The following is a 14844-nucleotide window of genomic DNA, read 5'->3' as shown; positions in this document are numbered from 1 at the left end:
CTACTCAGGAAGGCTGAGGCAGGAGGATTACTTGAGCCCAGGAATTTAGCATAACTGTGAATTATGATCACACCACTGTTCTTCAGCCTGAGTAATAGAGTAAGACCCTATCTGTTAAAAAAAGAAAGAAATCTTATAAAATTGTTTGCACACACAGCTATAGAATAGTCACACGTATATCAATACAGAGATAAAATTCTACACTTAAATAAGAAAATGATATATCACAGTCACATGAGATTTATTCTAGTAATGCAAAAATTGTTCACTTGTAGGAAATCCTTTAATATAACTCATCTGTTAACCTAAGGAGGAACAAAAAATGAAGTGTATGTCCACTGATGCTGAGAAGACCTTTGACACAATTCAGTATGTGCTCCTGATAAATACACTTGATAGAACAGGAATAGGTGTGTGTCTCTTTAACATAATAAAACGTATATCCTAGGTTTAAATGCAACATAGCATTTAATGAGGAAACACTGGCAGCATTCTCACTAAAATCAGAACAAGACATTATTGTACTCTGTCTCCACTATTTAACATTGTTCCATGGTTTGGGCTTAGTCAGTTAGACAAGAGGTAACTGTTTTAGATTCATAAAGTTGGAAAAGAAGAAATAGAACTAGTTCTATTTGCAATTGATAAAACCAATAAAACTAACTTATAGTGAAAGAATTCAGTGTGGTATCAGGATATAAAACAAACATTCAAGAGCATTGCAAATAGTAATTAAATATACTGCCACTTACAGTGGCAGTAAAAGACAATTTGAAGTCAACATACAAGAAATTTCAGTTCTCCCCAAATTAATATAGAAATTTAGTAGGATCACTTTAGAAATACCAATGTCCCTTTGGGAGCTGGCATGTGAAAAAACAACTACTTGAGAAAGTTTTTTTAAAAAAAAAAAAAAAGCTAGTAGAGCTAATCAAGACATTAAACCTCTATACTTAAAACTGGCTCTGGTGCCTGAATTGACAGGCAAACTTACCCAGAAATAATCCCACTGGGCAGCACCTGTGGCTCAAAAGGGGTAGAGTGCTGGCCCCATATGCTGGAGGTGGCAGGTTCAAATCCAGCCCTGGCCAAAAACTGCAAAAAAAAAAAAAAAAAAAAGAAATAATCCTACCTACATGGGGAAATCTGTATATGAAGTGGGTGGCATTTCAGATCTCTGGGGAAATAATGGATTTTTTAATATATTGCTTTAAGATAACTGGAAAATTAATTGGACATAAGTAAAATTAGATCTAACCCTTACATGTAAGGGTTAAATTTCAATTAGATAAAAAATGTAAATATAAAGTAATATAACCATTACTTTAAAGAAAACGTTGGTGAATTCCAAAGTCACTTTCTGTGATTTAAAAGTCCAGATGCAATAAAATAAATTTTCAAGATTAATATGCATTAAAAAAAAGGAATTTCTATAACAAAAAAGCCCAATAATCAGAATTGGAAGACCTGTGAAACTGGGAGAAAATACTTGAAATTTATAGTAAAGAGTAATTTTAATCCTCATATTATTAAGGAAATTTTAAAAATTAAGGGAAAAGACAAACATCCATTAGGAAATGTACAAGCAGAGTGTTGTTACACATAGGAAATAAGGTATTCACTTTGCCCTTACATTTAGGAAAGAATTGCTAATTAAAATTATGCTACGGTTCCACCTTTCTCTTGTTAGATTGCCAAAAATCCAAAACCCCGATGATACTTTGTTAGGAAACCTAAGAGGAAACAGTTACTTTGATTCAAGAACAGAAACTTATTTCTTGCTGTGCTAGAGGCTGGGAAGTCCAGAGATAGGAAACTGGCAGATTCAGTTCTAGTGAGGGCCTGGTCTCTGCTTCTAAGACAGAGCCTTGGATAATGCATCCTCTGAAAAATAGTAATGTTATGTCCTTCCATGGCAAAAGGTGAAGGGCAAGAGAAGGGCCATCTCCCTCTATCAGGCCTTTTTTATAAAGGTATTAATCCACTTGTGAGGGCAGATCCCTAATGATCTGAACACTTCCCAAAGTCCACACCTTTTAAACTATTGCATTGAGGATCCAGTTTCTAGTATATGTGTTTTGGGGGACATACGCAGATCACAGGCAGTATGTATTAAAACTTGTGTATGTATTGGCTTGACGCCTATAGCTCAGCGGCTAGGGCGCCAGCCACAAACGCTGGAGCTTGTGGATTCGAATACAGTCCAGGCCTGCCAAACAACAATGAGGACTACAACCAAAAAAAGGAAAAAAAAAATAGCAGAAGGTTGTGGCAGCACCTGTAGTCCCAGCTACTTGGGAGGCTGAGGCAAGAGAATCACTTAAGCCCAAGAGTTTAAGGTTGCTGTGAGCTGTAACGTCACAGCACTCTACCCAGGGCAACAAAGTGAGACTCTGTTTCAAAAAAACCCAAAAAAGTGTATGTATTTATACTTTGACCCAGTTTTTAGAATTTATCTGAAGGTATTTGGTGAACAACATAAAAATAGTCACAAAATTACTCATTACCGTGTTATTTATAGTATAGAAATATCAGAAATTTCCTGTATACCTACCCATCCATGGAGACAGGTTGATTAGACTATGGTAGAAATATACAATGGATTACCATGGAGCTACAAAAGAGAATAAAGAACATCTCTATAAAATGATAAGAATCATTGCTTGAATACGTATTAAGTGAAAAAAGGCCAAAGTCAAAAGTATAGTAGTCAGAAGTATGTATAGTGTGCTAACTTTTCAGAAAGAAGAAATAAGAACACATAAGTCTGTTTGTTCTTACCAAAAAGATAAGCTGAAATCTAATACAGTTGATTACTTTGGGAGTGAAAATGTTGTATAAGATATAGTACCTATGGCTCAAGGAGTAGGGCACTGGCCCCATGTACTGGAGGTGGTGGGTTCAAAGCCAGCCCCAGCCAAAAACTGGGGGAAAAAAAAAAAAGATATAGGAAAATAAGTGATCCATCTCTTGAGTTTTGACTATTGAGATGAGTTAATTCTATACATTTTCAAAAATAAAATTAATAAGGATAAGGGAGAGAACTCTGTGATGGCATGCAAACAAAAAAACAAATGAACCTAATCATATACCATATTGATAATATGTATAGTATACAAGAAACTTTAACTCAAATAATTAGTACTTTCAGTGAGTTTATTCTAATGATAAACACTATGAACTTTTTTTAGTGCATTTGGTGTCTATAGTGCTCTTGGTGTAGTAATTCTGATAGAGTACTTGGTATAAGGAGAAGGAATAAAAATATGGAAAGGGGGAGGGAAAGGAAGAGCCTGTGGTGTTAGATTGGTATTTGAGTTAATAAGAACTCATGATTTCAAATATATGTTATTTGTACAGACACATGTAATTTATTAGCTTAACTACTGTAATATTCTAGACACAATAGCAATGGCACCTCTTAGCAGTAACTACACAATAGCATCAAGACCTTGGTGCTGGCCAGGAAGAGCCTCTAGCCCTCTTACTAGCTGAATAATGGCATTAAGTGCTGCCTCTTAGTGTAGAAGGGTACAAAACAAGGGCATAAATACAAGGAGGTGGGTATCAATTGATTTATACGTCTCTCAGATATAAAATACATTCGTCCTTTCCTAAGACCTCCAAAAGTTTTATCACCTCAAAGGCCACACTCTTGTCATCTAATTCAGTTCCTGGCGCAAATAAAGTTACTTGGGTATGGTTCCTTAAGTATAGCACTTCAAATACAGTTCTTCTTCATCTACAGACCTATGAAACTAAAAAGACAAATTATCTACCCATACATACCCTGTTGAGACAGACATAGGACGACCACTACAAACACTCGAAAACAGGAAGTGGGACTTGCAGCATGGCCATTCTGAAATCCAACTGGGTCAGTACAGTGTTGGAAGTTCTTTGATTAGATTTTATGCCTGGGAATAATTCTCTACAGTTTTTGGCTCTGCCTTCTGGGGTCTAGTTTCTACCCTTTGAATTTTCCTTCCTTTTCTTAAAAATTGAAATATAATTCATATACTATAAAGTTTACTCTTGTGTAGTATGCAACGAATTGGTTTTTAATATATTCACCAAGTTTTGCAACTTTCAGTACTATCTGATTCTAGATTATTTCATCACCTTCAAAAAGAAACCTCCTAACCATTAGCAGATTAGCGGTCACTCCTCATTTTTCTCCTACCCTTTGTCAGACTCTGGCAACCACTGAAGTACTTTTTTTCTCTATAGAGTTACTTATTCTGGACATTTCTTTTTATATAAAAGGTATCCTGCAATGGGCATCCTTCACGTACCATGTTTATGAAGTTCATCCATGTTGTGGTATACGTGAGTTCTTCATTTGTTTTTCATGGCTGCATAAATACTCTGCTGTATGGATATGCCACATTTATTTATACAGTCACCAGTTGAGGGACATTCGGGTTGTGAATATTTAAGTAGACACCTATGTGTGGCCATATGTTTTATTTTTTGATTGATTGATTTGCATATAAACAACCAATTGTTTCAGCAGCATTTGTTGAAAAGACAGACTCTTCTGGTCTCCATTGAATTGTTTAGGTATTGATCAAAAATAAATTGACTGTCTACCTATGGGGTTATTTTTAGATTCAGTTCTTTCCCATTGATCTGCATGTTTTCTTAATCTAGTGAAAACTAGTCTTGACTATTGTACTAAGTGGTAAATTTTAAAATTAGAAAGTGATAATCTTCCAATTTCGTTAATCCTTATTAATTTTTTTCTTTTTTTTTTTTTGGCTGTTCTGGATCACATGCATTTTCACATGGAGTTTGGGATCAGCTTGCTAACTTCTACAAAACTTGTAACTGGGATTTAGAAAGGGATCATGTTGATTCTTTTGATCAAATTTAGCTAGTGTTACTGTGTTAATTTTATTAAGTTTTTCAGTTTATAAATATGGATATTTTTATTCATTATGTTTGCAATTTTTCATATACAACTCTTCCACTTTCTAAAATTTATTACTGTAGATATTTTCATTGTGCTGTTGTAAATGTGATTGTTTTCTTAACTTCATTTTGGAATTTTTGGTGTTAAATAAAATTTATTTTTGTATATTGATTTGGTATCCTGTAACCTCATGAACTTGATTATTAGCTCTTAATATTATTTTTTGTGTACAGATTCCTTAGAAATTTATACATACAAGATTATATACAAATATACATATATAAAATTATGTTATCTCTAGAGAAAGACAGAGGCTTACTTCTTCCTTTATGATATAGATATCTTATTTGTTTTTTACACCTAATTGCCCTAGCTAGACCACGTCTATACACTATTGAATAGAAATTATAAGAGAATCTTTCTTTGTCTTGTTCCTGATTTTAGGGGGAAACCTTTCAGTCTTTCACCGTTAACTGTGATGTTAATCTGTGGATTTTCTATCGATGCCTTTTATTAGGATGAGGATGTTTCCTTATCTTTGGTGTTTTTATAGTGAAAGGATATTATTATATTTTTTCAGGGATTTTTCTACATTTTTGGATATTGTATGGCTTTTGTCTAGTATTCTGTTAATATGTTTGTTGTGGGCAGTGCCGGTGGCTTACTAGGTAGTATGCCAGCCCCATATACTGAGGGTGGCAGGTTCGAATCTAGCCCTGGCCAAACTGCAACAAAAAAATAGCCAGGTATTGTGCCAGGCACCTGTAGTCCCAGCTACTCAGGAGGCTGAAGCAAGAGAATCGTCTAAACCCAGGAGTTGGAGGCAACTGTGAGCTGTGACGCCATGGCACTCTACCGAGGGTGATAAACTGAGACTCTGTCTCTTAAAAAAAAAAAAAAAAAGTTTGTTGTATGACATTGATTGATTTTTATGTGTTGAACTAACCTTGGCATTCTTAGCCTAAATCCCTCTTAGATGTGGTGTACAGTTGTTTTTAGGTGTTGCTAGGTTCTATTTGATAGCAATTTGTTGAGTTTTGTGTCAATACAGGCAAATTTCATTTTATTATGCTTTATTGAGCTTTATAGATAGTGAAGTTTTTTACAAACTGAGGGTTTGTGGCAAGCATGCATCAAGCAAGTCTCTTGGCACCATTTTTCTAACAGTTATGTGTTCACTCTGTGTCGCTCTCTAGTAATTTCACAATATTTCAGATTTCCCTTTATTATTGTTGTACCTGTTATGGTGATGTGAGATTAGTGATCTTTGACGTTACTATTGTAATTGTTTGGGGGTATCATGAAGCATGCCCGTGGTTGACCATAATAAATGTATGCATTCTGACTACTGCATTCTTATCCTCTGCTTGGGCCTTCCTTTTCCCTGAGACATAACAATATTGAAATTAGGCCAGTAATAGCCTTACATGTCTTCTAAGTATTCAAGTGAAGGGAAGAGTTACACATTTCTCATTTTTAATTAAAAGATAGAAATGATTAAGCTTCATGAGGAAGGCATGTCAAAAGTTGAGATAGGACAAAAGCTAGGTTTATTGAACCAAAAAGCCACGTTATAAATGTAAAGGAAGAGGTCTTGAAGGAACTTAAAAATGTTACTTTGGTGAATACACAAATGATAAGAAAGCTAAATATTATTATTGCAGATGCAGAGAAAGTTTGAGTGGTCTGGATAGAAGATCAAACCAGCTATAACATTCCCTTAGGCCAAAATCTAATCCAAAGCAACTCCCTACATCTCTTCAATTCTTTGAAGGCTGTGAGATGTGTGGAAGCTTCAGGAAAAAAGTTTGAAGGTAGCAGAGATTGTTTCATGAGAGTTAAGGAAAAAGGTTATTTCCATAGCACAAAAATGGTGAAGCACCAGGTAGGTGCTAATGGAGAAGCTGCAGCAAATTATCCAGATCTAGGTAAGACTGTTGATGAAAGTACTTGCCCTAAACAACATATATTCAGTGTATACAAAGCAGCCTGTTAGTATTAGGAGAAGATGGCATCCGGGACAGTCATAGCTAAGGAGAAGAAATCATTGCCTGGCTTCAATGTTAGCTTGACCTGTTTCAAATGTTAGGTTGACTCTACTCTTTGGGGTTAATGCAGCTGGTGACTTTAAATTGAAACCAGTGGTTAGGCTCGGTGCCTGTGGCTCAAGTGGCTAAGGTGCCAGCCACATACACCTAAGGTGGCAGGTTCGAATCCAGCCTGGCCCGCCCAAACAATAATGAGGGCTGCAACCAAAAAAAATAAATAGCCAGGTGTTGTGGCAGGCGCCTGTGGTCCCAGCTACTTGGGAGGCAGAGGCAGGAGACTCGCTTGAGCCCAGGAGTTGGAGGTTGCTGTGAGCTGTGAGGCCACGGGCACTCTACCCAGGGAGACAGCTTGAGGCTCTGTCTCAAAAAAAAAAAAAAGAAAAGAAAGAAAAGAAAAGAAACCTGTGGTTATTTATTCCAAAAAATCTAGGGCAAGAATTTTGCTAAATCTACTCTACCTGTGTTTGAGAAATGGAAAGACAAAGCCTGGGTAATAGCACCTCTGTTTATAGCATAGTTCACTGAATACTTTAAGTGTATTGTTGAGACATACTACTCAGCAAAAAAGATTCCTTTCAAAATTGCTCACTGACAATGCACCTGCTTGTACAAAGGCTCTGATAGAGATACCCAAGGAAATTGTTTTCATGCCTGCTAGCATAACATCTACTCTGCAGCTCAGGGATCAAGGAGTAATTTCAACTTTCAAGTGTTAGAGAAGAATTAATGGTTTGTAAAGCTATAGCTGCCATAGAGAGAATGGATCTGATGGATCTGGGCAAAGTACATTAAAAACATTCTAGAAAGGATTCATCAATCAAGATGACATTAAGAACGTTCACAATTTATGGGAGGAGGTCAAAATAACATTAATAGGTGTTTGTAGGAAGTCGATTCTAGTTCTCATGGCTCTCTTTGAGAGGTTTAAGACTTGTGGGGACAATGACTGCAGACATGGTGGAAATAACAAGAACTAGAGTGGGAAAGTGAAGACTGGAGATGGGACTAAATTGCTTCAATCTCATGATCAGACTTCAGCAGATGAGCAGTTGCTGTTTATGGATGAGCAAAGAAAATGATTTCTTGAGATGGGATCTATTTCTGGAGAAGATACTTTAAGGATTGTTGAAATGACAACAAAGGAGTTTGAATATTAACATAAACAGAGTTGATAAAGTAGCAGCAGAGTTTGAAAGGAATGACTCCAATTGAGTTTTTGTTTTGAGTAAAATACTGTCAAATAAAATTACGTGCTACAGAGGAATCTTTCAAGAAAGGAAGAGCCGATTGACATGGCAGTTTTATTGTTGTCGTATTTTCAGAAATTAACCACAGCCACCCAACCTTCAGCAACCACCACCCTCATCAGTCAGCAGCCATCGACAGTAAGGCAAAACCCTCCACCAGCAAAAAGATTACAACTCCAATTATTGTCAGAATGTTTTTCAAGAAATTTTAAATAAATATTTTTTAAGTTAAAATGTTTCCACTTTTTAAAACAATTCTTTTGCACACTTGATAAACTACGGTATAATATAAACATAACTTTTATATGCAGTAGGAAGCCAAAAAATTTGTTACACTATCTTTATTGTGATATCCAAAACTCATAATCTCTCTGAGATACATGGTAACAATGAACAGTTTCTTTTTGATTTAATAATTTTCTTTTCTTTTTTGAGACAGAGTTTCAAGCTGTCACCCTGGGTAGAGTGCTTGGCGTCACAGCTCACAGCAACTTCTAACTCCTAGGCTTAAGTGATTCTCTTGCCTCAGCCTCCCAAGTAGCTGAGATTACAGGCGCCCACCACAACACCCAGCTATTTTTTTTGGTTGTAGTTGTCATTGTTTGGCGGGCTGGGCTGGATTCGAACCCACCAGCTCTGGTGTACATGGCTGGAGAGGGAATGCACAGCAGTATAATATCAGGAGGCAGGAATCACTGACTGTCTTGGAGCTGGCTGCCACACGGAGCTTGTTGAACTTTTTGAGTTAGTTAACTTTGAGTTAGTTAACTTTGAAAAAAGAAGAGGTAAAGCAAAAATAAGTATTTCCATCTTCCTGGGGGCAGTAAACTCCGTTTTCATGTGTCAACATTCTTTCCTCTAGCCAACTATTTATTACTTGTCCTACCCTTTTAAAAATTTGAGCTTATAATCCTGACTTAGATTTTCAGTTTGTGCTTTTTTGCTGTTATGACATCTTGGGCAGGTGATCCAGAGGCTCACTAACCAATCAGCAGCTGAGAAGCACTGTCTTTGTTTCTCCCTTTCTCTCCAAGTTCTTTGGTCTTACCCAAGGACCTGTCTGTAATACAGCATAAAGGGGACAAGAAGTGAGTAGGGAAGCAGAAGAGTAGAATCGATAGCGTAGGACTTATCTATTGTCTTTTAAACTTAGCTCTAAGCCCTGAAGTATAGCCCAAGTTATATGATATCTTTTTTATGTATGTTCATTTCTTGCAAATCTTATCATTTTGAATTGATAAAATGGTGAGGTTAGTCAGTAAATGGCAGGATGATTAACCATAATACCTAGAAGTAAAGCTGTTATCTCCTTTAAATACATAGTAAAAAGCAGATTAGGTTTTTTAAGAGGTAGAGAAGAATGTTCATAGAAGCCTTCAAAGATTGATTTCTAAAGGTAAAAATCAATAAATGATATGTATATTTGAAACTCTAATGAGCAATGAGAAATTTCCTATTTGGGGAATTAGTTAGGTTATATGTGTTAATACTATCTATTCTAGACCAAGAATGTATCACTTGGGCTTATAAATTATACCCTTTGTGTTTTCCTGGTTACCACAAGGTAACTTGCTTTCCACGCAAAAGGAAAGCCCTATCTGAAAGGCCTCTGGGACAGTTTGTTACCAGATGTGAAGTAGGGTCAGACTTTGAGCCACCAGAACTAGGGTGACAGAAAGCAAGACATAAAAGCAAACCCTTTAGGCCTAGTTGTTCTGCCTGGGCTTCTTGGTTAACATCAAAGGGACTGAGAGATACTGACTTCAGAAAGTTTGTGGGAAGATGAAAATAAAAAATATAAACTTTATTTCTCAAAAGCAGCTCCATAAAGTTGAAGACATTTTATAAGCAGTGATACCAGCCATTTAGTCCATCCCTAAAGAACTGAGTGTCCTGCGAATTTACCTGTGTCAGTGAGGTCTTTTCTACATTACTAACTGAAGAAAACTGGGTGCCCTTTAAAGATTTTTTGAAGATTAGAAAACAGAGGTCACTAGAAGCCCAATCAGGACTGTAAGGTGGATGCCTTATGATTTCCCATGGAGAGTCTTACAAAATTGCTGTCACAGGAGAGGAATAAGCAAGAGCATTGTCGTGGTGGAGGAGGACTCTGACGAAGCTCTCCCAGGCACTTTTCTGCTCGTGGTTGGCTAACTTCCTCAGAATACTTTAAAATAAGCAGATGTTACTGTTCTTTGGCCCTCCAGAAAGTTAATAGGCAAAATGCCTTGAGCATTTAAAAAAAAAAGTCATTATGACCCTTGCTTTTGACTAGTCTGCTTCTGCTTTGACTGGACCACTTCGCCTTCTTGGTAGCCATTGCTTTCGTTATGCTTTGTCTTCAGGACCATTCTGGTGAAGCCATGTTTCATTGCCTGTACAGTTCTTTGAAAAAATGCTTCAGAATCTTGATTGCATGTGTTTAAAATTTCCATTGAGAGCTCTGTTGTCTATAGCTGGTCTGGGCTCAACAGTTTTAGAACCCATCAAGTGGGAAGTTTGTTCATCTTTCATTTTTCAGTCAGAATTGTGTAAACTTAAATCACCAAGGATGTTGGTGGTGTTGGCTATTATGCTTCTTATTAACTGTTGGTCCTACTCAATTAGGGCATGAACAGGATGAATTTTTTCCTCACAAGTTGATATGGACAGTCTGCTGCTGTGGGCTTCATCTTCAACATTATCTCCTTCTTTCCTACGTGAGGTACTCATTTGCGAAGTGCTGATTTCTTTAGGTGCATTGTCCCCACAAACTTTTTGTAAAGTACCAGTAATTTCACCCTTCTTCCATCCAGGCTTCACCATAAATTTGATGTTTGTTCTTGCTTAAAATTTAGTAGAATTCATATTGCTTTGGTAGGAATTCTTTTCAAGCTGACATCTTAGTTCCTCAAGCTAGGACCTGTTTGAATGTGTGATGACAAGTTAGTACAAGTTTATTTTGATGCAAGAAAATTTTCAAATTCATGCATAGTTTTTTCATAACATACATTTTCTATCAAGGCTTATGACCGCTCATATGTATTTGCTATTTTGTGATTTAAATAATATAGTGCTTAGTGTGCATCTTTTTGTTTCTCTTACTTCCTCTGTGACCTCTGATAACAGCTGACATTGAACTGTTAATATGCCTGGTACAGAGTTAATTATTAAATATTTTATCTACAATCTTATATAATCTCTACAATATCCTTTGAGCAGGCCATATTTTGATTTTCCAGGTTCTACTTTAATAAATAGAGAAACTTAAAACATAGAGAGAATGTGCCACTAGCCTATGTTTACAAAGATGGCTAAGATTCCAATCTGTGGCTCAGTTTTTACTCCAGTGCCCCTCTTCCCTGCTAGGTTCTAAACCAAAGAATAAAAGTGAAGCCTAAATGTTAACTTTTCTTATAGGCTGTAGTCCCTTCTCTCAGATGTTTTTTACAATTTAAAATTCTTTGTTTTAGAAGAGGCAATTTAATGTTTATTATGTATTATCTGCAGCAGGTCTGAGATAGCACCTTATGATCAAATATATTGGCATTTTTGCAGCACCACAAAGACTTATATCAGCCTAAGGCACATTTTCGTACCAATTATGATAGTAGTTGTTGAGGGTGATTAGTTACCTTTCTTTACTTTTAAATTATATATTTTTAAACTTAGTATTTTAGAGTTAAGGACTTATTAGTGATAGGTACTGGTTAGAGGACTTTCTTTCAAATCTTTTAGATAATTGTGTTAACTAATACTGAAACACAAAACTGGGGAAACTTACCCCTTCAGTCTCTGACAGCCCTGAATCAGGGCAGACCTGTTCACGAAATACTGATATGCCTAGGTAAGAGTTTAGACATTTAAGGAGCAGAGAACTAGTACCTGCAGAAGTAGGCTTATTTCTATGAAGAAGTCAGGAGTCTACTCAGGTATCCCTAGTCATCCTTCCCAGTTTATCACTCACTAACTCTGAAGGGGCAAAGTAAGTAAAAGGATTGAAGGAAGGCCAGAAACGTGTGTAAATAAGCCGCCATTACCACCTCTAATACCAAAACTCTATATCACTGATTCATCCCTGTGTGTAAGTGATCTGTTCTTATCCCATACTTCTTACTATAAAATCATTCAATTGTTTTTACCTGTTGAGCAAAATTCACATGGAATTATTTATTACTGCTAAACTTCCTTATACTTGTAGTTGGTCTGCTTGTTTGGGGATTAAGGATTGGTTAAGACCTTCAATAATGGTTTATCATTTTACAGGAGAATCTTAGGAGATGCGTGCTGAAATGTTTAGGTGTGAAATGTCATGATTCTGTGATTTCAGTGGTTCTATAAGTAAAAAGAAAGCAAATTTGGCAAAATAATAATAGTTCTTGAATCTTGATGGAAGCTCTCAGTATCGTTGTACTTTTCTTTAATTTTTTCCTTATGCTTGAAATTTTTCTATGTAAAAGTTAAAGAAAAGAACTTTTCTGATGATGACATTCAGGATACGTATGAAATGCGCAGTTGATAGAATTGAGGAATTTGACAAATACAGTTACTAGTTTAAATGTTTTCTTAAATAATTAATGCATGTTTTTGCTTTATTAATATAAAGTTAAAAATCTAATCACTTGGTTATGGTTACTTATGTATACAATTTATGTTCATATACTAAATATTTTAATATCTAGTCAAATATACACAAATGAATATTAAAACTCTGAAAGTAAGTTCTGTTTTTACATCTAATTTGTTATCTATATTTTAGTTTGCGACAGAGGATATTTAATTGTAATAAATGATTAAATATGCCATGTTTTGATGGCTATATTATCATAAAATTAAATCTACACGGTTTCTGTTGCTAACTAGAAACACAGTTAGCCACATTGCCAATTATAGATTGATCTAAAAGACTTCTGAACTCAATTAATTTGCAGTAAAATAAGTTTAAAGATTGATAATTTGCATTTTTCCTTTTTTAATCATTATTATATTTATTTCTTCCCTAGATCTTCCTCAGAACTGTGATCCTAACATTCCCTTAGTTGCTCAGGAATTAATGAAAAAGATGATACGTCAGTTTGCAATTGAGTACATTTCAAAAAGTGGTAAAATTCAAGAGAATAGAAATGGTTCAATTGGACCAAGCCTAATATGTAAAAGTATCCAAATGAATCAAGCAGAGAACTCCCTCCAGGAAGAGCAGGAAGGCCCCTTAGACCTCACTGTGAATCGAATGCAAGAACAAAATACTCAGCAAGGTAAGAATTGTTTTGTGCATGTGGTATATAATTTTGTGCTTTAATATCCTCAAGTTACCTACACAGTAGAATTTCCATGGTTGACCGCCTCCTCTACATTGACTGCCTCCTTAAGTTGACCTAATTTTCATAGACTGGACACTCACGTATCAGTACAGTAGACCTAGTTCCTTGTGTTTACCACCTCTGTATGTTGACAGTTCGTTACAGTCCCTCAGGTGTTCAACTTACAGATGTTTTACTATATAGAGAACTTTTTATATTTATAGGAAGATTTATTTTAAATGTGGTATCACTTAATTTGCTTGTGTAATAGGGACTAAAGAGAAATGCAAATTTACAGCTCTTTTTTGTATTTCATCTTTAATTGTTTATAAAAGAGGGGATTTGAGTTGCTCCTCATCTCTTTTCACAATAAAGTGTATACTATGAAGGCCCAAAAAAACAACTTAAGGAATACTAGTAAAGAAATGTTTACAAGAAAGAATTATTTTAGCAGCTGAAAACATTAATTATGCACTTGCTGTTCAGTTTTTTGTACTTGGGAAGATAAATAATTCCTTCCTATCATTTATGATGTAAATGGGAACAAAGAGTTAGTATATGTGATAAATATAATGTGATTATGTCATAACTACATAAAGACACATCTTTCACGATAAAGGCCATGTCAGACTTGTCAAAAAGTTGAATCAAAGAACATCAAGAAGAGCCTTTAAGTGTGTGTAGAGGACGTAAGTATTTGTCTGGAGAAGAGAGAAAAGTAGCTTTTGTTAACATGGGTTAGAGATAGTGTTGTCCATCATTGAAGCCATAAAAAAAAAACAGGCATCAAATTTGATTCCAAAAGGCATTGGTATTAGTTCAGGCTCTAAAGGAGAGCACAATACTCAGTATTTGAAGAAGATAGCCTTTTCAGTATGTTAAACAGATTAATAGTATTTAGAAGGCTGAAATGTGGGAATAATTTTCACCTTTTCTCTAATTTTAGGTTGCATGAGTTTATGTGGAAGTATCTTAGAAAATTCAGATAATAATTAGATAAGATATAAAATAGAGAAAGAAATGTCAAAGATAACTATAGTATATGGCCTAAGGGAAAAAAGTATCTGTACGTAGAATTTTGGAAGTTGAAAGCAGAGGATTTTAGAATTTTTTTGTTTGCTTTGTACTCCCTTACACCTCCTCTCCTTTGGGGGAGTTGTAAAGCAACTAGAATATAGGCTTTAGTGTGTAACAGACTTGTGGTCAGAGTCCCACGTCTGCTACTTAAGTTACTTGAACAAGTAGCTTTACCTATCAGAGTTTTAATATCTGCGTTTTAATTTGACTATAATAATAATGAAATCATTAGAACAATGTGAGAATTAAATATATAGTAAATATACAGTAACAATTCT

General features: G+C 35.5%; 1 protein-coding gene across 4 annotated transcripts in view; it reads left to right on the top strand.

Moving 5' to 3' along the window:
* The window catches only part of LCORL (ligand dependent nuclear receptor corepressor like), a 133055-nt gene that overhangs the window by 76184 nt on the left and 42027 nt on the right, over positions 1-14844 (top strand). For all 4 annotated transcript variants that reach the window (XM_012807456.2, XM_023515330.1, XM_023515329.1 and 1 more), the window contains exon 5: positions 13193-13444. In XM_012807456.2, coding sequence (XP_012662910.1) covers positions 13193-13444 — 252 coding nt within the window. The remainder of the gene's footprint in view (positions 1-13192; positions 13445-14844) is intronic.

Source organism: Otolemur garnettii, unplaced genomic scaffold (assembly GCF_000181295.1).
Source record: "Otolemur garnettii isolate 467f Iridium unplaced genomic scaffold, OtoGar3 scaffold00069, whole genome shotgun sequence".
In the NCBI taxonomy this organism is placed as follows: domain Eukaryota; kingdom Metazoa; phylum Chordata; class Mammalia; order Primates; family Galagidae; genus Otolemur; species Otolemur garnettii.
The sequence above is the reverse complement of the archived record's forward strand: the minus strand, read 5'-3'. Positions and strand labels throughout refer to the sequence as shown.